This window comes from Megalobrama amblycephala, linkage group LG11 (genome assembly GCF_018812025.1).
Source record: "Megalobrama amblycephala isolate DHTTF-2021 linkage group LG11, ASM1881202v1, whole genome shotgun sequence".
Classification (NCBI taxonomy): Eukaryota; Metazoa; Chordata; class Actinopteri; order Cypriniformes; family Xenocyprididae; genus Megalobrama; species Megalobrama amblycephala.
The window spans coordinates 11,061,642-11,089,161 of NC_063054.1; the positions used below are offsets into that span (position 1 = coordinate 11,061,642).

Consider the following 27,520-nt stretch of genomic DNA (forward strand, 5'->3'; position numbering starts at 1 on the left):
TCTCAATTTTACAAAGTTTTTTTTTTTTTTTTACCATTTTATTGATGGTTAAAAAATAGAGAAATAAGAAGAAATGATTGTAAGAATGGGGAAAGACACCCCAGCTAACCTGGAACATTGTCAGAACGTACTGGCAAGGTTCTCTCAACATTATTAACAAACATTATTCCAGTAACATTAATAGAAGGTTCATTTAAAGTTATCTAGTCTTTAAAAATGTTCTCAAAATGTTAGCACAAAAACATTATTTATACATCGCCCGTGGAATGTTTGTTGGACGTCTAACATTCTATAAACTTTTTTCAGAAAACTTTCAAAGATTCCGTTCCCATAATGTTTGAAGAATGATAAAATTGAATGTTTCCTTAATATTTGCATATATATATATATATATTTTTTTTTGAACAAATTCAAACCCTCACTTCCTGGGTGAGCATTAATGTGCCTGGATTTCTTACTTCCCTGTGCTTATTTTACAGTTTCTTCCCACGGGCCATCTCCATCTGTAACACTTAGCTCACACACAGTGTTCTTTACTGTTCACTCTCCCTCAAATGATTCCTCCTTCAGCTGTCAGAACATCAGGCCACATGCATGTGTGTCAGTGTGAATGCTGATGAACCTCTTGGCCAAACGGTCCAGATGGTGTCTGCATCGACACACCCTTCTCTGACGGACTGAACAGCACAAGATATTATCTTTCAGTGAGGACATTTATGTTTCTCCTTCCAGACATTTTTTGATAAATAGTAGCTTCAGCTGAAGACAAAGCGTTGGATTTTCAAGTTGTGCTTCTCAGGCTTGATCTCATTTTGCATGCGTGATCCTGTCTTTACATTTTCTCTGTTAAAAACAGCGTTTCGCTTCAGGGTTAAATGTCATTTGATCTAAGTGATCTTATCTTCTATGAAATTAAATTAAAGGGGTGGTTCATTGCAATTTCACGTTTTTAACTTTAGTTAGTTTGTAATGTTGCTGCTTGAGCATAAACAGTATCTGCAAAGTTACAGCGCTGAAAGTTTAATGCAAACTGAGTTATTGTCTTTTAAAGTTATGGCAGTTTAATGCCTACAAAAATGACTGGTTTAGACTACAATGAGCTTCTTCCCGGGTTGGTGACATCATAAACCCTGCAAAACACGCCCCCGGGAACACGCAAGTGGGCAAGGCCATGTCACATGGCATATAAAAGCGGAAGAGTTGTGTACACTGTACGCAAGAGGCGCAATGCATAATAATAATAAGTGATATTGTCTACACCATAGACTGTAAAAAACACACTGTTTACACTGGAAGCGGCACCAAAGACAGCTTCCAGAATCTGCTCGAGTTCAATGCTGGATTTGCACGAAGGCTATTACTGAAAGATGAAAACGTTCCCACTTTAAAAGCAGAAACTGCATAACTGTAAGTATGTTTTATTGTTTGTACATGTTTTTTAAATGTATAGTTATGTTGCTATTTTTGGTTGCATCAAGGACGTATATATATTCACGTATATATTCATGCTATAAATTAAATGCTGCCTTTACAAAAATGCTACTACTCAGTCATGTATTCAGCTACAGTAAAGCTTTAATCAGGATAAAACTGTATATTAAAAGCTAACAAACAGCAGTAACATTTACAAGTGACAGCATATCTAAACACTTTGACACAAATACAAACAGAAATAAACCGTGCTTGCAGAGGTTCTGCTTGACCCATGTCATCATGCTATCTGGGTCTGATTCTGGCTCAATTTGATAATATGGACGCCATTATTTACATTTCCACTGAAGCAAATGTAACAACTAATGGTAAGGGGTATGGCGTTTCCAGATGCTTCAGTGAATCACAATACACTGGGCCAGCTAACCAATCTGAGCACATTGCATATTCCGGAGGGAGTGGTATCAGAAGCAGGAAGTCAATCCGGCCATTCAAATGACAATGGAAACAGCGGTGTAGAATAAAAGTAAAATATATGAAAAATACAACATTTAAAAAAAAAAAAAAACATGTTAAACTGCACCCCATAAACACAATCAAGCATAGAAAAAAAAAAAACAGTGAACCACCCCAGAATTCCAGAATTCCACTACTTTGGAGTCACTCTCTTGAAGTTTGGCATTGACATCTGACTACAGACATTGGCGGTGTCTCAAAACATATGGGTCCCACTTTATATTAAGTGGCCTTAACTACTATGTACTTACATTTAAATGAATAATTTGATACAATGCACTTATTGTGTACATACATGTTTTTGCATTGATATTTTACTGAATAGATTACTGATATTTTAAAAACACCTGCATGTAATTACATCTGTAATTAATTACTGTAATTACATTTATAATTACACTGTTGACCCATCCCTTACACCTTACCCCTACACTTAAATCTACCCATACTGCCAAAGCTTTCCCTAACCTTACCCGTATCACACCTCAAAAGCAGCAAAAGTGTTTTGCAATTCAATATGAACCCAATAAGTACATTGTACATATTATTTTGATGTAAGTACATAGTAGTTAAGGCCACTTAATATAAAGTGGGACCAGCCTATGAGAAGTCTAATGGGCAGCTTCTTCATCTATCTATACAGACATCAACCCAAATGGAACTTCATGAGAAGTTTTTCATAGACAGCAACAGTTGATATTTCTATCTATCTATCTATCTATCTATCTATCTATCTATCTATCTATCTATCTATCTATCTATCTATCTATCTATCTAATCAGGGGTTTAACGAAACATGTACTCATCTACAACCGTCAATCAGATGACAAAAAACAGTCAGTCACAGACAATCCACACTCCAATCCAGAAGGGTGTGTAAGTAGTAATGCAACACTGTTTGCTAATCACCACAACGGGAAAAAGCGCAGAAGAAGAAAAACACAATCTGTGCATAGATATGTTTACATGTAATCTCTAAACTAGTGTTTCAACTGCAGAAAGACATTAATAAAACAGCTTGAGAATAATATCTAACATAGCATTACATTTACCTCAGGCAAGTCGTTTATGCCTCGTTTCCACTGAGCGGTACGGTTCGGTTCAGTACATTTCGGTATGGTTCGGAATGGTACACCCTAATCAGGCTTGCGTTTCCACTGCCAACAGTACGCTTACTTGATAGGCGTGGTTTAGCCGGAAAGTAGCAATTGACGTCATTCTCGTGCGAAGAAGAAAATGACACAGTAAACAACAGTGAATACAGCAGATCTTGATCTTGCTTCTCGGCTTGAGCTTTGCTTGCTGCATGCAACATTCGGCTTTTCACAATACCAAGTACGCAAAGTTCAGTCGTTCATGCAGCAGCATGGATGTGAGATCCAGGCGATCACTGGGCGCTTAGTGCTAATGTACACCGCCGAGAGCAGCTGTACCTTGGCTAGTCCTTCCGACATTTGCCGCTGGCTCAGATGTCTCTGTAGTGGTTAAAAACGAGATATCATTCATCTTGTGTATAACGGCCAATCTTTGGTCTCATGAATTTATCATTTGTTCCCAGGCAAATCGTTGCCTGAACCACATTCGTGTGTGGCGCTTCTTGTGTTGTCATTCCCCTTGTAGCACGTGCAAGTGACGATTCTCTGTCAACCAATCAACGTTCTGCAGAGTGTAGCTCCACCCTTTTGGTACGGTACTATTGTACTTGGTACCCCAACGAAAGGGTCCCAAAAAAGTGGTACGGTATGGTTCGGAATTAGGGTAGCATTCACAACCTTTGACAATGGAAACGGCAAAAATCGCGTACCGTACTGTACTGAACCAAACCAAACTGTAGCGCTCAGTGGAAACGAGCCATTAGTGTCCACAGCATGTTAATTCACTAGAGAAATGAACTCTAGACGGAGCATCTATCTATCTATCTATCTAGATCTAATCACTTTTTTGTAAAATACGGCAAAACATTTATAGTCACATCACTCAAATCAGGTGTCATAGGTGCTTGTCTTATTGGATCTGCTCTTATCTATTTAGATGACACAGTATCTTTTAGTTCAGCCTTCACTAATTTGGTACCTAACAGCTCAGATGGTGTTTTCTTTTTTTGTTTTTTGGCCAGTGCTGGCACATCAGTAAACAGCAATGGTGGTCTTCCCGTTTCCTTTTCTACTGCTTTCTCAGGAAAATGTGTCTGCATTAGCAGTACACCTCCAGGCGCTCCGATGGGAGATGAGATGGGGCTAAATCCCAGCACTGCCTCCTGTTCCTGTACTTCTGTTTGCAACTGAATCGGCTGATGAGCAGCTACAGGGGCTCCATTTATCACATACATTGCCTGCTGTCTTCTGCTTAGTGTCGCCTGTGAAACATTTCTGCCTTGCAGTATCAAACCTTCCGTCCCAGGGTTGCCATTTATTACATACAAACCCTGAGTGGGGCTCTCAACAAAAACTGTGTTTGGCATTTGCTGCTCCACCAGGTAGAATAGAGGCTGCTGTTGCACGAAAAGTGTCTGGCTTGCTTTGGCCCGTGGAAGTGTGGCTGATTCATTAACCGTCTCGACTTTGGTAACAGAGCTTTGTTGTACCTGTTGTGGAGGTGGAGTGGTTTTGGTAACCTGGATGGTGCTGGTGCTCTCGCTTTTGTAGCTGGTTTCAACTGATTTGACTACTTGCTCAGTTTTGGGAGGGGGTAAGCAAGGCTTTGGAGAACGGCATATGTCCGCTAATGTAAGGAACTTTGACCCAAGGTTGTTAAGGAACTCCAGGTCATCGTCAGACTCAAGGAGGCTGCAACAACCAACAGAGCCAGCAGGGGTGCCCTGACCCTCATACTGATATTCCAGAAGACCGTCTGTCAGGGGAGGCTTTGCTGCAGCACAGCTTGCTTTCTGCAATAAAGAATCAAATGAAAATTCTGTCATCATTTATATAGCCTGGCCACTGTTTACAATATAACATAAGTAACTGAGTCTGGGGATGTCAAATTGGAAAAGCACCATAAAGAACTCAAAAAAGAACTTAATTTAATAATGAGAGGCAGCTTTATGCGGGAATGAGTAAAATTATGTGCAGTACGCACAATCCCACACCAAAATTCAAGTAATAAGGATGCATTTCAGATATGTATCGAAAAATTAATATTTTTGACAACATTGCACTTAGTTTATTATTTCAGAAGACTTTAAAAGGTTACAATTGAAAATGTATTTTATATATAAAATTCAACCCGCCAAAGTGTCTAGTAGGAGTGACTGAGTTACACGCTACTGCTGAAATCTACCCACATTTGGCAGAATTCACTTTCATTAGATTGGAATGATTTCCCAAGGTATTCCATAAAAAAATTCACTTCTTATTTTACACAGAATAGTCATACAAACGCTATGCAGGGCAATCGTGATCACAATTATTATTACATTAATTTAAATATGAATAAGATGCTTCAAAACCTAGATAATCTCATACCTGAGAGAAGTATTCATTGAGGAATTCATCTCCCAATGCCATATCCCCATAAATATCCTGTTTTTCATGCACGAGTGTTGCAGAGTAGAGAGCACTATTGTGCTGGTTGGCTGTTAAAAGGGTGTTTTTCCGGTACCAAAACCTGCTGTCAGTTTCTGTAAACCCATCGTTTATTTCTTGGTTGAACATTTTGCTGACATTAGCAACACTTGCTTGAAAGGGTATTGAGGATACAGTGTTGGAAACCTTGAGATCCTGGGACAGTTGTTTTTGGGGTATTATAGCAACAGGACTGCTGAGAAGAGGAACCTCCTATATACAAAATCAAGTCCACATGTTGAAAGTGTGTTTTATGATATAAACTCAAGTTGTAATTTTAAATTTGAATCTGAGTAAATAGCTTCTGGGTACATACCTTGTCCTCCCCTATGCCTTCAGTGTGATATGAAATAAGACATTCTTTTGCATCAAAGGGCAAATCTGTGAACTCGCTCACGGTCCCACACTGGCAGAAGATCAGTAGGAAGGGTACCACTGAAAATGCAAGTAACACAGCGTTTGTATTATAAGCTTTATAAGGGTGACAACTGTACAACAGTGTCGCGCACACGGATAACTCACGCAGGAGCACAGCTGCACCGCTGAGGAACAAGCCAATGGCTGGTGCTCCTATTTTGAACGGGAAGCCACGTTGCGCGGCTAGCCTCGGCCCACATGAGCCTGTTTTCTCACAGGTGCACACTTCTACCTCAAACTTTTGGCTGTCTGCACAGGACAGACCCTGAGCGTCAGAGATCTTCACTGTCAGTGTATAGATGCCTCGCCACAAATCCTCATGTGCATGGAAGCTCACAGTTGTTCCTACAAATAAGAGAGAATTACACTCTGCTAACTGCATTCGAGTTTGTCCAGTCTACAAACCAGATTCCAAAAAAGTTGTGACACTGTACAAATTGTGAATAAAAACAGAATGCAATGATGTGGAAGTTTCAAATTTCAATATTTTATTCACAATACATAAGAGATGACATATCAAATGTTTAAACTGAGAAAATGTATCATTTTAAAGGGAAAAATAAGTTGATTTAAATTTCATGGCATCAACACATCTCAAAAAAGTTGGGACAAGGCCATGTTTACCATTGTGTGGCATCCCCTCTTCTTTTTATTACAGTCTGCAAACATCTGGGGACTGAGGAGACAAGTTGCTCAAGTTTAGGAATAGGAATGTTGTCCCATTCTTGTCTAATACAGGCTTCTAGTTGCTCAGCTGTCTTAGGTCTTCTTTGTCGCATCTTCCTCTTTATGATGCACCAAATGTTTTCTATGGGTGAAAGATCTGGACTGCAGCCTGGCCATTTCAGTACCCGGATCCTTCTTCTACACAGCCATGATGTTGTAATTGATGCAGTATGTGGTCTGGCATTGTCATGTTGGAAAAGGCAAGGTCTTCCCTGAAAGAGACGACGTCTGGATGGGAGCATATGTTGTTCTAGAACTTGGATATACCTTTCAGCATTGATGGTGCCTTTCCAGATGTGTAAGCTGCCCATGCCACATGCACTCATGCAACCCCATACCATCAGAGATGCAGGCTTCTGAATTGAGCACTGATAACAACTTGGGTTGTCCTCGCCCTCTTTAGTCCAGATGACATGGCGTCCCAGTTTTCCAAAAAGAACTTCAAATTTTGATTCGTCTGACCACAGAACAGTTTTCCACTTTGCCACAGTCCATTTTAAATGAGCCTTGGCCCAGAGAAAACACCTGCGCTTCTGGATCATGTTTAGATATGGCTTCTTTTTTGACCTTTAGAGTTTAAGCCGGCAACGGCGAATGGCACGGTGGATTGTGTTCACCGACAATGTTTTCTGGAAGTATTCCTGAGCCCATGTTGTGATTTCCATTACAGTAGCATTCCTGTATGTGACGCAGTGCCGTCTAAGGACCCGAAGATCATGGGCATCCAGTATGGTTTTCCGGCCTTGACCCTTACGCACAGAGATTGTTCCAGATTCTCTGAATCTTTGGATGATATTATGCACTGTAGATGATGATAATTTCAAACTCTTTGCAATTTTTCTCTGAGAAACTCCTTTCTGATATTGCTCCACTATTTTTCGCCGCAGCATTGGGGGAATTGGTGATCCTCTGCTCATCTTGACTTCTGAGAGACACTGCCACTCTGAGAGGCTCTTTTTATACCCAATCATGTTGCCAGTTGACCTAATAAGTTGCAAATTGGCAGTTCCTTATATGTACATTTAACTTTTCCGACCTCTACCTGTCCCAACTTTTTTGGAATGTGTAGCTCTCATGAAATCCAAAATGAGCCAATATTTGGCATGACATTTCAAAATGTCTCACATTCAACATTTGATATGTTATCTATATTCTATTGTGAATAAAATATAAGTTTATGATATTTGTAAATTATTGCATTCCTTCTTTATTCACAATTTGTACAGTGTCCCAACTTTTTTGGAATCGGGTTTGTAGTATGTTTAAAGTGAATAAACCTGCTTTGTCTTTACCATTTATAGGCACCATCTCCCATTTTCCCACACTCTCCTCTTCTATCAGAACAAACTGGAAAGGTGCGGCATTTGGATCAGCGTCCTCATCGAAAGCCGTGACATTTATCACTTTATTATTTTCACAAGTTTGATGAAATGTGCTGGTCAATGTGGGGCAGTGGTCATTTGTGTCCTCCACCTTTAATGCTATTGTCCCAGTAGCTGTCTTAGCTGGCATATCTAAAAATGTTGAAAGAAATGTAGATATTTTAAAGAAAACAACACAATCAATAGAATGAATGTTTGATGTTCAATGATTTAGAACAAGGGTTTCAAGATTGTAACAATGCAAATACAAATACAAGTATCTAAAAATTATCTAGATGTTTTAAATATCTAAATATTGTCAATTAAATATTTAACAAATATTAGATTCTATAAATGTTAATGTAATGCAATGATCAAGATTATTAATCAAGATAATTTAAATCAATCTAAGATTGATTAAATATCTAAATATTTAAAACAATTAATATTTTAAAAACAATATTTAGATACTTATTAACATTTACATATTTACAACATATTAATTATTTACAAAAAACAAAACAAAAAAAAACATACAAAAAACATTTAACAGCCTTCTGTTAGAAAACCACCCAATCCAAACACCTTCAAAAGTCTCTCTATTTTTTTGAACATAAATATTTATCTTTCTGACAAGGTTGGAGTTCAAATTAATTTCAGCATTTTTTGTTTGTTTGTTTGGGCTTGGAATAGATATGAAACCTGAAAAATTATGCTTGCCTTGAGTCATGCAGATAATCTTTGCGAAGTAGGTTCCATTGACCAAAAACTTTGATTCTCGATCAGGAACCTTTGTCAGTTTAATCTCAGCAGTTTCTTCATCGATGGTTAACCAGTTATCAGGATCATGACCTTTAGCATACCTGGGTATTCAATTAATGATCAAAACAATAACATGAAAACAGTGGATCTAAGATTATTAGGCCGCCATATAAACCATGCTATTTGATAATCAATTATAGCAATGATAGAAATCTATATTATCCACCTTTATTTACAAATATAATCAATGAAAATAATTCTGTATTGAAACTTCATATAAAATCATTAATATACTTAACATTAATATAAAAACTAGCTGTACACTTTATAACACTGCGTCCTAACCAAATGCGAAGATTCAAGCGATTACGAGACGCGACAAAATCAATCAAAAACCACATCTAATCAGAAGAGCATGAGGGCGGGCTCTCTTGGGAAGCGCACGGCAGTCACAACGAAATTCATAAATATTACATAATTTAAATATTATTTGAAGTACATCAAGAGTGACCAAAACCATCTTTGTCATATAATACACTTGTTTGTTTACAATGAGTTGACAGTTTGAACGTTCCTGTGCTGTGCCCATTATTTTCACGATCTGAGGTTTCTTTCAGAACGGCTCCCTGTTGAAAAAAAAACAGCATATGTTGGTTAGGCATGTTTTGAAGCATGGAAGCTGGTTTGAGCTGGTTTATACTGGCCCTTTGCTGGTTTCATCTGGTTAAGTGCTGGTCCTAAGCTGGTCCTTAGCTGGAGCTAGTTGCTTATGACCATCTTAGGACCAGCACTTGACCGGCTTAAACCAGCTCATGACCAGTATAAACCAACTCAAACCAGCTTCCATGCTTCAAAACATACCTAACCACCTAACCTGTTTTTTTCAATAGGGCTACAAAGCGGAGAACGCAAAATGATATTCAAACGGACATTAGACACTTTTAACAATAAATAAAGCACATAAACAGTACTTGAGATTATCATTGCCATACTTTGTGTTGCTGTTGAAGCTGCATCATTGCAGAAACCATTTCTAAAATAGAATCATAACGTGTCACTAGTCGCAGCTATTTAGGACAAACTCTGATTAACATGGGAAAGATACCTTTTATCACATGTAGTTAGGACACGATGTAATACCATTCATTACTTTGAAAAAGTGACCTTGGTATCAAAGCTCACCTCACATTTTCAGCTGGCTCTCCAGTATCACCATCCAAAGCAGCATATTTGCCCAGCACTATTGGGAAATCTTCATTATCTGGATCTTCTGACACTGGGAAGTCTTTTGAAGAAGGTGAGAATATAGGGCCATCAGGTAGGTTATTTACACTAATCTTAACTGGGTAACCTTTCCCAGCTGGTTTTTTATCAGGCTCAGATCCAGGTTTGCCAGAAGGTTTCGTTCCCGGTTTTGTTCCTGGTTTAGACCCAGGCTTTACACCAGGTGAGGGGCCAGGTTTGGCTCCAGGCTTACCATCAGGTCCAATATTACCACCCACATCTACTCCGACATCCACTCCAGCACCCAGATCCACTCCAGCACCTAGATCCAATCCAGCACCTAGATCCAATCCAGCATCCAGTCCAGCATCTACACCCAATCCAGCACCCAAATCCACTCCTGCATCCAGTCCCGCATCCAGTCCAGCATCCAGTCCAGCATCCAGTCCAGCACCTACTCCCACATCTAACCCTACTCCTAACCCCACTCCCAATCCTGTTCCCATCCCGGCCCCTGCTCCTAAGCCCGTTCCAGCCCCTGGTCTGTTCTTGTCCAGGTTCAAGTCCAGCTCTAAAGCACTTCCGTTTATAAAAGGAGCTACATTTGATATAACCAAACTAAGGTCCAAGGCCTTTACCTTTTCAAAATCAACAGGCTTCAGACAAGCAGATAGACATGGAAAAGAAAAACAGGGATATGAGTAAGACATGTCTCAGGGTTGATGACATACAAGAAAAAGTGGTTTTAAAAAAACTAGTTTAAAATGCTTGTGCCAAGTGAAAAACGTACAAAAGTTTGAAAAAAAAGTCAAATTTAATGATTCTTAAAATTATGTGGTATAACCATCAAGGAAAATTAATAATAAATAATAGTATAATAAAATAATATTATAATAATAAATATATTATATATATATATTTAAATATTTATATTGAATGCAATACATGTCCACAGAAGGTTTTTCACCTTGGGAGAATGCATATCCTCATTGTCATGTTGAAAAAATGCCCAACAATGCAGGGAATGAGGAAAGGGTAACATCTTCTGTTTCAAGTTTGTGTATCAAATCACACAGTGGTGTGGGAATTCATGACAGCATTGATAAAGCATAACTCCCTCACACCTTCAGCACTCATAAATCCCTATATAAGAGCTTTACTACCACTGAACTTTACTGTGGGAACCAGGCACTTCTCACTGTACTCCTCCTCTAGCAACACCAGAACATTTTGGATGCTGTTGGATCCAAAATGATTGATTTGGTCTCATGAGACCAGAGTATTGATTCCCAGAATCTATATTTTGTAAATATGGGCTTTGGAAATGGCTTAGTGACTTTTGGCTACAGTTGGTAGTTCCAGTGAGAACAACAATGCATGTCATTTCTGCAGGCTGCATCTTACTCTGAGAGATAAACAGTCACTCTTTTCATAGCTTTTGCTGGCTCTGAGACACTCGCTTGGTATTTCTCCTGCTCTTTGTCTAGCAAAAAAATCCCTCATCACAAAATGAAAGCATAAAATGCAGGGCTGATTATTTCAGGGCCTTGTCACAAGTCCATTATTTTTGAATTTCTATGTTACTTTTGCAATATTTTCACACTTAAAACAATGATTTGGTAATCCTCTTGTACCACTGTCCATTTGCAATGTATTTTTGAATGAATTGAGAGATTTTTTATTTTATTTGTTGATTTGGATCCCCATTAGCCACTACCTAGATAGTGGCTAATCTTCCAACACTGAATTCAGAGATTCAGTCATTGAGCCCTCAACAAATAGTATAATATGAAAGGGTGATTATTTCCATTTTAGAAAAAGCATTCACCTTGACAAGTTTTAGAATTCCCTCATTCGTTTTAGGGTCCGTTTCAATAGTGAAGAGATCATCTTCATTTCCTTTGATAATATCAAACACTGCCAGCCAGTTATCAGTGAATTCCAGATCCTTGTCCAGGGCTTTAATTCTCATGACAACCACATCAGTCACACCTTCATCAACACTGCCTGAATACTAACAGAGGAAAGAACAACTGATGCTATAGCACAAAAAAACACTTATGTCATTGAATAACCACAGCTTGCAGGACATTTTAAGATCTTACCTGTTCTTTCTCAAGAGTGGGAACATTGTCATTTATGTCTAAAATATGAATTTGCACAGTGCCTGTTCCTGTGTTTCCAGATGGATCTCCATACATATCAGCTCCCTGAACTATTAAAGTATATGTGTCGTGTCTCTGTAAAAGAGAATTGGCCAAAATCCTGAATTTAAATGATCATGCAGTTTAAATGTTATGCAGTGCCAGTTTTCATATCAGTTAGCCTACCTCTCGATCCAGGTTTGTCTCCTTCACATAGACTTTCCCAGTTTCTTTATCTATGGAGAACATGTATTTGGAATCCGCTGGTGTTTGTTTTACTATACTGTATGCTATTTTGGAATTGATAGTGCCCGGCTCGTCTGCATCAGTAGCTGTTATCTGCATGACAGGTGTTCCTGTAGTTTCATAAGAACATTGACAGAAAAATGTGTCATTTGTATTAAGTATTTAGAATAGGTGGGTGTATGATAATGTTAAAGAGATCCTATTATGTCCCTTTTCACAAGATGTAATATAAGTCTCTGGTGTCTCCAGAATGTGTCTGTGAAGTTTCAGCTCAAAATACCCCACAGATCATTTATTATAGCTTGTCAAATTTTTCCCAATTTGGGTGTGAGCAAAAACACGCCGTTTTGTGTGTCCTTTTAAATGCAAATGAGCTGCCGCTGCCGGCCCCCTTTCCAGAAGAGGGCGGAGCTTTAACAGCCTGCGCTTCGGTTGCTCAACAACAACAAAGCTGGAGAATCTCACGCAGCCAAAATGAGGATTGTCAGTAACGGTGTTCAGCCTTACATTGTTCAAACTGTCGACACTGATGGAGAGACTCGGGAAGAAGTTACAACTTTTAGAATGAAACTGGACGTTTCTGAACGGTTAGTGGATAAATTTATGTAGTTGCTGTGGAGTTGATTCAACTCATCGACTAGCATGTGCCGTCATGTTAATCTTTTGTGCAAATCCAGCGTTGAATTGACCCTCGTTTGTGAAGAAATCCGGTGTAAAATGACGGCATGGCAACAACTCTCTACTACAACAACTCTTCCTCTTCTCTAAAGCAGCCCAACATGGCCCTGCTCCCTTTGTTGCATGTTCTCGGGGGCGGGGTTTATGTAGATTTTAGGGTCAGTGATGTCACCAACCTGGGAAGAAGCTCGTTGTAGTCCTTAAACAGAGAATTCTTTAAAAGAAAATATCTTCCTTTGCATTGAACGTTGAGCATCGTAACTTTGCAGATGTTGTTTATGCTCAAACAGCAACATTACACACTAACTAAAGTTAATCATAATCAATTTAAAGCACAATAACTCACCTATAACAGTTATTATTGGAGTAGTAACCTATTAACATCATCAAAAAGTGTGCTATTTTAGGCTAACTTACTAACAATGTATAAAATAGCATTGTATTTTTAATTCATAACCTTTTAACCTGCAGAACAGAGAAAGCTCTGTGTTTAAGGAAGTTGGGAAACTGCTATGGTTGATTGGGAAAACAGGAAGAACAATGTGGTAATAAATTAATTCAACCCACCGATCTTGCTGCTTTCCTTCACAGATCCCCTTTGTAATTTGAATATCGGTGTGTTATCATTTTGATCCTCAACTTTAATCTTCAGCTCAATGTTTTCTTCTGCTATTGATCCGTTACGAAATTTTGCAATGCCAGTCAACTATACAGAAGAAAAAATTAGAAAAGATATGTGTATTTCAGTCATTATCACCATTTCATTCATGAACCTGAGGCACAACTCACGTTGTATAAAGATGTTTTCTCTCTGTCCAGCAGGCCGGTGACCCTAACAAAGCCATTTTCTGGATTGATTACAAACAAATTATATGGTGCCTTGTCAGCACCATGACCTCTTAGTCTATATTCCACCATCTGCCAGTTGATATCTTTATCAGACCGGATCTAAAAAGAAGAACAAGACAATATTGAGAACATTAGTGAATATTGAGTATTTAAATGTGTGAACGTGGTCACCTTAGCAAAATTTCTGTGAAATTTTGTGGTCAAAATAGGTCCATTGTAATAAGCAATGCCGGTACATGACCGGACTTAAAATCACCATGAAATCAAAATGGACAATTCTTTTTCTTTCTTTTTTTAATGGAATATTGCAGTGTTTATTATAAATGATTTATCTGTGCACATCTTTAAAAAAAAAAAAAAAAAAAAAATCTAATTCATGTGCCCTCATATTGTTTAATCAAAATAATGTTTCCCTATTGCAGGGACATCTCTTCTGTTCTCTGATGATGTGTTTACTAGTGCGAGGGCGGGGCAACCTGTCACTCATATGACATCACACCAAAAGCAAACCAAAACCATCCAATCAATTCCCGATACACAAAATCAAGCCCCACCCTACATTTTTTCTTGTCCGAGAAGTTTCACTCGGGTAAACGTCACAATAGGAAAGAAAAGACCATCGCAATTCCATTTTATGCCGACTTTAACATGCAAAGTAATACCCATTTTGCTTTAACTGTAATTTTTTTCACAAATGAGTAGTACTGCATTCACTGAAAAAACTAGGAAGCTTACCAATTCAGGTTATTATTTACCTAAATGATTTGCATGGTTTTATAATTATGTTGGTAAATCACCAACATTCATCATAGATGAATGTTATAGGATAAATTTGCTTTGATGTAGCAGCCATTACATCTGATATGCTAAAATATTACTTTGACAAACAGTTTTTAAAGTAAATGGGTCACTTCCACCCCCTCTATGTGCTTCTCATTTTCACAGTCTGGCAGAAATGATGGGTGGTTCACATGACATCTTACCCACTGGCTCATCTTACCCCACTCTCCCCTATAGTGCCCTTTTAATATGCTATAGACTTACATAATTATTATTGTATTGTTGGTGGAACTGAAGAACTTTTGTGACTCTTGTTTACGATAGTGTATAGGCATAATGAAAATGTGTTTTGGTGTAGACTATAGCCTAATTAATTTATCTCAATTGTTGTAGGCTGGACTAGCTTGTGTTTTGGTGTTCTGTTTTTAATATAGATCTTAGTCAGTATTTCATTTATAATACAGTTTTTTCAAATTTCTTACATGCTAAAAGTAGTATATAAATGGTTAGTTCACCCAAAAATGTCATTAATCACTCACCCTCAGGTCATTCCACACCTATAAGACCTTCGTTCATCTTCAGAACACAAATTAAGATATATTTGATGAAATCTGATGGCTCAGTGAGGCCTCCATTGCCAGCAAGATAATTAACACTTTCAGATGCCCAGAAAGCTTCTAAAGACATATTTAAAACAGTTCATGTGATTACAGTGGTTCAACCTTAATGTTATGAAGTGTTGAGAATACTTTTTGTGTGCCAAAAACCAAAATAACGACTTTATTCAACAATATCTCGCGTTTCTTCGAAACTTTTGAAACACGACGTAACGAACCCTCGTTTACTGAAATCATGTGACTTTGGCAGTTTGATACATGCTCTGAACCACTAATTCGAAACAATAGATTTGTAAAGCTTCGAAGCAGTGTTTTGAGATATTGTTGAATAAAGTCGTTATTTGTTTGTTATTTTGGCACACAAAAAGTATTCTCGTCACTTCATAACATTAAGGTTGAACCACTGTAGTCACAGTGGGTGAGTAATTAATGACTGAATTTTCTTTTTTGGGTGAACTAACCCTTTAAGGCCCACTCAGTGAAACCATTCAATCATGTACTGAATCTTCAGACCAAGTCTGCAAAACTACAAGCACATCACGTGCTTTACACTCTGTTTGCTATTGAAAAACAAACAGACACATCACTCAAAACTAACAGCTCTTGTGGTTCATTTGGGAAGATCTAGGCTACCATTTAAAAACCACACTCATTTCCTGATTAACTACAACCAATGATGAATGTGTGAAAACTCTTGTATAAAATTTGTTCACTTACAAATCAAAACTCTGTTTTGAGAAAGAAAGAAATTATTCTTATATATATATATATCAACAGTTCAGTTCAATACCTGTGTAAAATGCATCAGTTGTGCATGCATACTGTACATACAGTGTATTTGTGCAAATGTACATGCAAGTGCTATGACAAACTCCTGTACACTCCGCTGAACAAGCAAAATACACAAGAGAGTATTGTTTTACATTTTTCACATCTGTGTGCAGTTTGGCGTGTATGTGACTAATCATTTTATGTTTGTTTGTTTGTTTGTAGAGTTACTACACAAAAATACAATTTTTAGAATAATTAAAATAGTTTTGAATGAAGTGTTTGCTTTTGAAACATATGTGTGACGTTTTGCATGTTGTGTGCGTGTTTGGTTTTGTGTGAAGAGTTTTGAGAAATGGAGCCGTTGTTTCCATTTCAAAAACTGTGTGTAAGCAATTTGAAAAAACTGTAAATACGGGTTTTAGTGAATGTGTGTTTCTCAGAAAGAGCAGTCAGAAAAAAAAAAACAGTCTATCTTTTCTGGCGACAGCCCTGTATGAATGCACTATTAATTTAGTGTATGCAATTATGTACAAAATATAGGCCTAACTCAGGGGTCGGCAACCCAAAATGTTCAAAGAGCCATATTGGACCAAAAAAAAAAAAAAAAAAAAAAAAAAAAATCTGTCTGGAGCCGCAAAAAAATTAAAAGCCTTATATAAGCCTTATATTAAGGCAACACAGGCTGTAAGTGTATATTAGCTATATTAGCCTACTATCAAAATGACTAAGTAGGCTACAAATACCTAAATAATGAGGTATTCCCGAGGTATATATTTAAAAACTGCTGAAAGCAGAAAAAACCTAATGGATCGGTGCAATTCACAGAAACAGCTGGACTCCAGGCAGAGAAACATGGATTTGCATTTATCATTTTGTGTCAAATTGTTGTAAAATCATTCCATATATATTGTATTGTTATATATTATGTTGACAAATCGTCAATTAAATATTTTCCATCTTATATTCTGCATAATTGTGTGTTTTAAAATAAACATTGACAAAAACTATACTATAAAACTATATGTTTTAAGGCTGGACAATATGACGATATATAACATTGATATAAGTGATTACTCGGATTTAAACCTACCTATATTGTAGTTAACGTTATATAAAATATTCACAGGCAGATTTGCTTTATGTATTTCCCCGGCGTCAAATCAGGCACATATAAATGTCAGGAAACACGACTCCTGACTGCATGTCGATATCCATGGATTAGGTTTATTTGACAAGTTGTAAGAAACACTTTCGAGTCCAACCTTTAGTGTAATTCGTTTGTTTTACTCGCGTTTTCCTCAGTTTCCCCTATTAAATCCAGTCATGCAGCAGGTTCTTAATTGCCACTCAGTCCAGCTGAGGGAGCGCGCTTTCGGCGGGAAGGTGACGTCGATGCATACCCTCGCGCCGAGCTGAAACGTGTGTCGCGAGCTATGACGCAAATCTTCGTTGACAGAAATGCTGAAATTTAATATTTATTATACACATTTTTACAGCATTGGAAAACGTTAAGAATGTTTGTGTCATGTTTGTCCTCCTACAGAAACCATATGAAAACAAAAAATATTTTTCCATTGTCATACATTTTTGAAAAAGCTCCAGGGAGCCACTAGGGGAGCGCTAAAGAGCCGCGGGTTGCCGACCTCCGGCCTAACTGAAATACATTTTTAAAAAATGCTTTCAGCTTTTGTTTTGCTGGTCTCAGGAGGATTTACTGAGGGCAGCTAGACTGGGTAAACCCAGCCTGATCTGCCGGCGATTTGATTTCGCCCAGCAACTCAGTCTGGAAACCTGTACATTCATTTCTGCTGCCTCTGTTACACTTTTGCGGGAACCAATCACAGACTGGCTTATCCACCTTGCTCGCTATTGGCGGGTATAACACGATGACGATAGAGAAGCGACAGTGTTAAAATATATTCGGTTCCTGAAATATTCTGTTCCACTGGGTGGTGCTTACGCGAATATTCATGATATCCTCCTATTGTGGGCGTGTCCTTGAAACAACGCGCAAGCGAATGGAACTGAAAATATTAGTACACTCTCCTCAAATCGCATCGGTTTAATGGATTATTTCGAAAAGGTAATAAAATATTCCTTTGGAATATAAATCTTTGGAGCTTTGTTTTGATGACAGTCTTCATGCCAGCAGCTATGTTATTTTTGTTTAAAATATTATAATTATGATAAGAAAATTATAGTTTAGTTTAGTTTAGTTTTATTTAAAGTTTGACAAGGCAGGATATTGCAGCACAAAACCCTGAAATTTGTCAAACATAACACATACTCAAACAACCTGATTTACCTGATTTAAAACAATTTCAAAAGCAGTCAAAAAAAAAAATTCTGATAATAATCATATAATTTATGATTACAGAGGTAATGCAGCACAAATGCACAGAAAAAATAGACAGCTACTTTACAAGATGACGTTATACTTGTTATTATCACCAGTGTCATATGGTTTTGTTTTGGTTTTGTGATGTTTCCACATTACACTCATCATCTTGTAAAGTCACTGTCTGTTTCAGGCTGGATGTGAGAGCTGAAGTCTTGGATAGCTCTGGCAGTGTGTGATCTGGACATGCATATGAAGGCTGCTCCCGAGTGCCAAGGCCCTGTTTTAATATTTACCTCAGAACCTCATTGTTTTTGAATTTTTAAATGTCTTTTCAATTTGAGTTACATTCGTAATTACTTCTGTACTTGTTATAACATTTAATGTATTTAATATTTATATAGACTACAACTGAATTTGTTGTTTTAAAAAAAATAAACTAAGAAAAAATGAAACAATTTTCAGGATAATATTTTAAAGAATTTTGTACAATCCAAATAAGCTTTACAGATATTTAGAAAAGGTTTTAGCAATGTTTGTCATGTTTTTCAATTATTTCACATGCACCTATAGGTCAATCAAGGTCAGTTACAATAACTTAGGACACTAAAGAGACCTTTCTACTGACTCTGAAAAACACCAGAATAAAGATGCCCAGGGTCTCTGATCACCTGTGTGAACATGCCTTAGTCCTGTTGCAGGAGGTATGAGGAATGCAGATGTGAACAGAGCAATGAACTGCAATGTTCCTAAAACGTGTAAAGTAGTCAAAACAGCGGCGGGAATCCCTCCATCACACACACATACACACACACACACACGAAGATGCCATATCTTATCTTATCATATCTCAATAGAACACATATTTTAATTAGATGCCTGAGACAGTGCTACAGGGAGACAGAAGGACAGCTGATTGTCCTACCAGTGCCAAACCACATGTAACCGTAATTCCCCCCAGACATGTTTGAGAATGTGTATAAATATGTCGATAAACACTGAAAATATCAAATTAATCAAGAAATTAAGGATGACAGAATAATCGCACCAGGCTATAGCTTTTTATTAGGTCACAGATACATTTGTAGAGGTTTGTTTCAAGTTGTCAACACTATGCAGTAGCCTGTAGTCACACAATTACAACAAAGGAAGCAAACTAATCAAACTATTCAAATACTTTTTAAAGCCTCACAAATAAAAAAGCTAAACAGAAAACACATCAGTGTAAAACAAGGTTATTCGCTCATGTTTGCTCTGATGTATCATTACGTTAACTGTTTATCTGAATGCCTGTCTTGTACTCAATCAGGCAAAATAGCTCTGACGATTTATCATATTACACAAACTATGCATTGCTTTGAACATGTGAACTGTTGCTTAACACTGAATATTTTATTGCCTTTTCGAAATAATCCATTAAACCGATGCGATTTGAGAAGCGTGTACTAATATTTTCAGTTCCATTCGCTTGCGCGTTGTTTCAAGGACACGCCCACAATAGGAGGATATCATGAATATTCGCGTAAGCGCCACCCAGTGGAACAGAATATTTCAGGAACCGAATATATTGTAACACCGGCAAGCAGCTTTTAACCTCTCGACGATGCTGGATGACTTCTTTAGTTTAGCAAACAAATCGCTCGAGTGGGTGTAAATGCCACTCACTTTCATGTTTTTTTTTTTGCACAACCTGCAAAAATCGCTTGATGCCATTGCTGCTTCTGCAAACCGCTGATCAATGCTACAAACCAATACAAACTAATGGTGCGTTCAAGTCCTCCTGGGAAGTTCGTATTTACGAGGTGGGAATTCGTGTGTACGACGGTGTGTTCAAGTCACTTTCGTCGGAGTATGATGGCGGTGTGCCTTCTCTAAATTAATTACACAAAATAACAACACTTCTACTTTTTGAAAATGTAGAGCAAAGAATGTGCAATGGTTGTATGTTGCTTTTTATGGTTTTAATTAATTTATGAAGCCATTGTAAACTTTATTGTTACATATTACATTTTTATATTATGATGCTATCGTATTTTTTGCTCAGCTTACTTCATTGTAAATAGAAAAACCTGACAATGTCGCTGCTAAATACCTAAGTATTGTGGTATTTCGCCATGTTTCTGACTGACACGCCCCCAACTCGTACAGATCGGGGCTTAAAAATAATCCCGAGCTTCCCACTCGTATTTACAACATTGTGGTGTTCATGTGCGTTCAGCACGTAGCCTAAATACGATCTTTCCGACATGACTTGAACGCGGCTTAAGCCTGTCTGGAGTTTTCGCGTTGCTCTGCAAAGTAGCCTACGTCACCTGGATCGTTGATCTGATTGGTTGAAGGACTATCCAATTGCGTGAATAATGCTCGATGATCACGCCTCTTGTGCAGTAGGAAATACATACAGACTCCCCAGACCAATGTTCAATTTTAACCCTCTACAGTTTTCTTAAGCCCTATGTTTAGTAAATTTTTCTTTAAATGAAAAACAACCAATTAGAAAGGTCGAGAAAGCACCAGATAACAGTCCAGTAAGGTGTTAGAGTACCATCAAGCACCATTAAGAGGTGGGACGTCCTGTTCTGACACATGGTCACAGGAGCACATGGTGTGAGAAGAAGGCAATATTATTTGCTTTAGTAATCTTATTTAAAACTGCATGAACTGTACATACAAAATATGTGTGCGTGGATGAAGGTGTAGAGAAGCCTTTTGTCAGGTTTTATGAACTTTTTTTTTTATTTTGCATGTTCAGAAATTCAGTTTTTCTTTTCGTTGCCTCAGGGCAACGTTGTGCAATGAGTACTTTTCGAGGGATGTTTTAGAGAGTACCTCTCATTGGCAACAATGTATTATAAGAAGGGAAGATGCAGGGTTCCTGGGTGTGCAGGAACACCCAAAGTGATGTGCAAAAATTGTAACATACACCACTATGTCACAGCAGAGAAGAAGTGCTTTTTGAAGTTTTGTACGGAGTGAAATCTTATTACTTGAAGTACATTATATGGCATAGCACACTACATGATACAGACATATGCATGTATCAAATTCAATATATCAATGTCTTTCAAGTGTTTTTCCCTTTTTACTTAATGATTTCTTGAATTTTTTTTTTTTTTTTCTCTAATAATTTTTTTTTTTTTTTTTGATAAAATGTTCCCAAATGAACCAAAAAATGATGTGGAATATTTTTTTCTTTTCATGTGCCATCAACATGTGTGCAGTAGAGGGTTAAATTGAGCTTGGTCTGGTGATAGCCAGACAATAGGGCAGCTTGAAACGGGTGAAAATGTGAAGCTTTAAGAACCAGTAGATCCAGACCTCAAGTTTTTCAGGTGCTTGCAAGAACAAGAAAAGACTAACATTAGGACCACCCAGTGCAAGCATATGCAAAATATGTCTTTGGGTGTGTACAGAAAAAAAAAAAAAAAAAACTAAAAAAAACTAAAATGCTTACTTTTGCCACACACTCCTCTTTTGTGTAGTCAACATTCTCATACAGCCTTGTTGGTGGAAGAATCCACTCTCGTTTCCTTCGATTAGATCTGCTGTTGGCTCTTGATGCCTAAAGAATTAGATTTTTTTCAGAATGTATGACATTAAGCACATATAACTTCATTTACCATATATTCAGTATTATTTATTATTACATATATGAAAAATGTATTATTTTATCTGTACTCAACAGTACCTCTAATCCTACAATTAATGTGAAGATCTTTGGGATTTTGTCTTTATATGTTTTAGTGACTATTTCATCATGTCATGTCAGTTTGATCTTCTTTGTCAACTGTTTATGGTTGGCAACTGTTGATGTTGATAAAAATAGATCCAAGTGCTATTTTCAAGTGTGTGAACACGAACAACAATGTATTGTGGACTATTGGAGCACTGGTGTACATTTTGTGAAAGCAGATCTCTTTCTCTCTATGCTTGTACATGCTTTTGGGAATTATTTATGGCCTGCCGTGACAGCATACCAGATCTGTCAACAGTATTCGTGCTTAGAAATGATTCACACAGTACCGGTCAAAAGTTTGAAAACATTACTATTTTTAATACTTTTGAAATAAGTATCTTATGCTCATCAAGCCTACATTTATTTGATCAAAAATACAGAAAAAACAGTAATATTGTGAAATATTGTTACAATTTGAAATAATGCCTTTTTATTTTAATATAATTTAAAATATAATTTATTTATGTGATGCAAAGCTAAATTTTAACCAGCCATTACCATCTTCAGTGTCACATGATAATTCAGAAATCAATCTTATATGCTGATTTTTTATCAATGTTGGAAAAAGTTGTGCTGCTCAATGCCTAAGTTCTGTCATGAAACTCTATTGTGATGATAGAAATGTGTTTCATAACCTGTGATACCTTTTTTCAGGATGAATGATGAAATTTTTTGATGAATAAAAAAAAAGAAGAGCATTTATTTAAAATATAAATCTTCTGTAACAATATACACTACAGTTTAAAAGTTTGGGGTCAGTAATGTTTTTCTTTTTTTGAAAGAAATTAATACTTTAATTCAGCAGGTATGTGTTGAAGCTACAATTTTTCACCGCTAGAGGTCGCCTATTCAAAACAAAGGCGTAGCTTGATGACGGCGAGTTTGAGGTTTGAGCACGGAATCTTTGGAAATTTCGTCTTCACCTCACAGCCAGTAGAAAAGAATCAGGACGGGAATCGAGCAGAAATCATGTTCATGGATGAGATTATTAACGTTACTGTAATATGAAGCAGCGCAGGAGCGATTGCTAATGAACACCTCGCGAGCTGTGGAGCTCTTATTATGTCGCAGTCGCCGCTTCCACTTCTTCCGGTCAACCGTATGAGGTAACACAGCGCTGTTTATCATATTAGATACATTTGAGAGTGTTGAAAATGATGTTATAACGTTACTCGGTGGCTGTTGTGAGTACACACTGCAGTAACATAGATCGATTTTAGAATATCATAATAAAAAAATGCTGGGTGGCTTGTGTTGATAAATGGCATGCAATGTATTGTATGATGGAGAAAATGCTGTATTACTTAGCTACTTGACAAAAGAGTGTTTTTTTCTCTGAGGCATGGTAAAAGCATGGTAGATACTCACTCTGGGAAAATCAAGAGAACTAGATTTAAACAATAAGACTTATTGTAACAGAATTTTTCAGTATGAAAGTAAATGTGTTGATCTATATACAGTACAGTCCAAAAGTTTGGAACCACTAAGATTTTTAATGTTTTTAAAAGAAGTTTCGTCTGCTCACCAAGGCTACATTTATTTAATTAAAAATACAGTAAAAAACAGTAATATTGTGAAATATTATTACAATTTAAAATAACTGTTTTCTATTTGAATATATTTCACAAAGTAATTTATTCCTGTGATGCAAAGCTGAATTTTCAGCATCATTACTCCAGTCTTCAGTGTCACATGATCCTTCAGAAATCATTCTAATATGCTGATCTGCTGCTCAAGAAACATTTAATGTGTACAATTGTACAAAATATTTGTGTACAATATTTTTTTTCAGGATTATTTGATGAATAGAAAGTTCAAAAGAACAGTGTTTATCTGAAATCTAATCTTTTGTAACATTATAAATGTCTTTACTGCCACTTTTGATTGATTTAATGCATCCTTGCTGAATAAAAGTATTCATTTCTTTAATTTCTTTTCAAAAAAATAAAAATAAAAATTCTTACTGACCCCAAACTTTTGAACGGTAGTGTATAATGCTACAGAAGCTTTGTATTTCAGATAAATGCTGTTCTTTTGAACTTTCTATTCATCAAGGAATCCTGAAAAAAAAAAAAGTGCACAACTGTTTTCAACATTGAAAATAATCATAAATGTTTATTGAGCAGCAAATCATCATATTAGAATGATTTCTGAAGGATCATGTGACACTGAAAACTGGAGTAACGATTTTGTTTTTTACTGTATTTTTAATTAAATAAATGTAGTCTTGGTGAGCAGACGAAACTTCTTTTAAAAACATTAAAAATCTTAGTGGTTCCAAACTTTTGGACTGTACTGTACAATAATTATTTTTCTGTCTATAAATGTAACCAAACAGTTGTTCCCTTAATAAAACATGTAATATATTAAAGCGTCTTTAGTGTTTCCATGGTTTCTACAAACCGAGGATAACACGGGTATGACGCCATTGACGGGCGACTCCCGGACACGTCCCAGATCCTTGGTTAAAATCGCAATTTTCTCTCTATTTACAAATAGCTGGAAAGATTTGGGATATTTTAGATACTCAAGTGAACAAAATATATAACACTGGCCTAGTGGTTTTTGGATATTTTACTGCAAAATTTGTACATATTGATTGATAAAAAAGTGGGGGAGAACCGGGATGAAATTAACAAAGCGATTTTTCCAGAGCTCTGACAGCATTTGCATTTCAAATTATGACAGCACGTTCAGCACGCAACCCTTGACGAATATCATGTGATTTCATCATTGTTTCCTGCAGTTAGGTCTGAAAAGCAGTTTTTGAGAAATAAATTGCTGAAGCTGTACTTTTTTTTCTGATTACAAGTTGTGTTTCTCATTTTCTGTATCACAATAATGATCAATCTACAAGTTATTTAGTGCTGTAACCCATCCCGAAGTTTACCTTGTCAGAATTTTCAGTATGAAAGTAAATGGGGTTTAAATATCAGAAGAACACTTGTTACTTTCGTCCTGCTGAAGTGACAACAACTGCTTCTTTTGTCCCACTGCAAATGTGGTGGCTTTCTCTGCGTTGCAGCATTTATTAAAACATATTTATGTCATGTTATACTAGCAGAATATGTCAAGAGTGAGAGTCAGAAAGACAGACAGAGGTCTGATTCAGCCAGATGTTTATGTTCCTGGACATATCTGTTGCTGATTTCTGTATGTCACCATTTATTCACTCAATCTGTTTACATTTACCATAGTCACATTTACTTTTTAGCTATACCGTAGCTTTTCCACATCCACCTATGAGTTTGCAAAGTTTCCATTCAGATGTTTTTATGCATATTTTGAATTTATGCATAAAAACAGCTGGATTGGAAACATGATTACTGTTACATTATATTGAGAATTTATATTATGCTAATGTAATTTAATTTTCATATTGTTCATACTGTTGAAAAAATGTTTTATAAAATAAATTGGCATTGACAATTCAAGTTTGTACTGTTGGGTTACTTGTGAAACATTTGATGAAAATATGTTTGCAGTTACATAGTAACAAGGTCATAGTTAGGTATATTTAATAAAGACAAGACTAACACAAAAAATCTAGCTTGATTTGTTATGTTATTTTCGTCCCAACTGACGGGGTCGAAAATAACAATGTGCAATTATACTGAAGCCGTATTTTTACAAAATACCACCTGGTATTGATAGACCGCACTAGTGAATTATTGACCACAGCAAAAATATATCGCTGTCTTAAACATTATCTTTTAAAATGACATTTTTGTGAAAAATGGTATTTTCGTCCCTGCTAGTAAAGACTCATATTGTTAGAAAAGATTTCTATTTTGATTAAATGCTGTTCTTTTTGACTTTTTATTCATCAATGAATCCTGAAAAAATGCTTCACAGATTCAAAAAATATTAAGCAGAACAACTGTTACCAACATTGATAAATTCAGCTTTGCATCACAGAAATTGTGATAAAGTATATTAAAATATAAAACCTTTTTTTTTTTTTTTTTTTTTATTGTAATAATTTCACAATATTACTGTTTTTTCTGTATTTTTGATTAGATTAATTCAGGCTTGATGAGCATAATAAACTTTTTTCAAAAACATTAAAACTAGTAATGTTTCCAAACTACTACAGGTACTATGTGTGTGTGTTTGTTTGTTTATGTGTGTTTACTGTAAACCTTTCCTCTGTACTGTAAACTGAACTAGTACTGAATGTGCTGAGGGGACAGTAATGTCTTTTTTCTTTCTGTCTACTGTAAGAATCCGCTGCTGTAGCACAGAATGCAAGTTTAAACTTGAGACTATGCTGCCCACAGGCATTTTTATATTAACAGTAATTAGTGTTAGATCCTTCTATAGGCATAACAATAGGCCACAACAATTAGTGACTGTTATGATACTCATTTTACTATAATGATGTACTTGCTTACTTATATATATATTATATTTATATATCAAAATAAACTTTTGAGAACTGATCAGACCAAATCTATTTCATGTAACACTGCATAATCTTATACAAATGCTTTTGGGAAAAAAAAAAATGAAATTGTTTCTGTTAATGTGATCAAGATAGTGTGTGAAGTATGTATAGTATGTTAATAATAAAAGTGTTTGCTTAAGTATGTGTGAAAGAAACCAAACTGAGCATGTGAGAATATCACTCACCGCAGTCCTGCACAGCAGCAGGACCAAACATATTCGTCCAAGCCAAACGAGAGACATGACAGCTGTAGGTCAGGTGCAAGCGGTCAGTTCTTGTTTCTCGTATCTTCTCAGGTCCTTCTTTTCTGAGCTGCAGATCAGAGCTGTGCTTGAGGATTTGAGGAAAGGGTTTGAAGTGGGGGGCAGGTTAGGCTACTGATCACTATTTTTGGGTGGGGCATCTGAAAACTTTCACCTGTACACACCCAAGAGCGAGAGTTTTCTGCTGTGGAGGAGCCCCCTACCACCTCTCTCTCTCTCTCTCTCTCTCTCTCCACCCTTCTTTTTTTTTCACATTGTGTATGAAGGAAGCTATACAACAGATTTAAAATGTAAAAAGACATAGTGACTGTGACAGCTGTATGTGATTTTGTGCAAATGTAATAGAGTCCCTAAAAAGGAGTTTCATGATGACATAGATCGCAAAATTTTAAACCAAATCACGAAGTGTCACGATACTTTATTATTGAGCATTGTTTTATAATTTGAAATCTGACAAACCACTTTTTGTTAAATGTTTTGCTTTAAAATGGCTTTTGCTATATTTCTTTAAAAAAAATGGCAGTTGGTTTCTAAATATACAATTTACAAATGTCTCGGTTCCACTAAACAGGTACTTCAAACAATTTAAAGAACTCTGAGAATTCACCAGCACTGCAAGTTCATGTGCTACACCTCTCACTGAAATGCAGT

The 27,520-nt window shown here is 36.7% G+C and overlaps 1 protein-coding gene across 1 annotated transcript; it reads right to left on the bottom strand.

The window, feature by feature from the left end:
• Window positions 1-1,624: 1,624 nt before the first annotated feature.
• On the bottom strand, window positions 1,625-27,162 carry si:ch73-74h11.1 (desmoglein-2). Its single transcript, XM_048208667.1, has 14 exons — window positions 26,792-27,162; window positions 21,878-21,985; window positions 13,858-14,016; window positions 13,636-13,774; window positions 12,331-12,500; window positions 12,106-12,240; window positions 11,829-12,014; window positions 9,959-10,656; window positions 8,735-8,877; window positions 7,946-8,167; window positions 6,033-6,272; window positions 5,827-5,945; window positions 5,412-5,723; window positions 1,625-4,834 (listed from the first exon to the last, which is right to left on the bottom strand). Exons 1-14 carry the CDS (start codon window positions 26,846-26,848, stop codon window positions 3,971-3,973), a joined length of 3,552 nt encoding a protein of 1,183 aa, XP_048064624.1. The 5' UTR covers window positions 26,849-27,162; the 3' UTR covers window positions 1,625-3,970.
• Window positions 27,163-27,520: the final 358 nt, after the last annotated feature.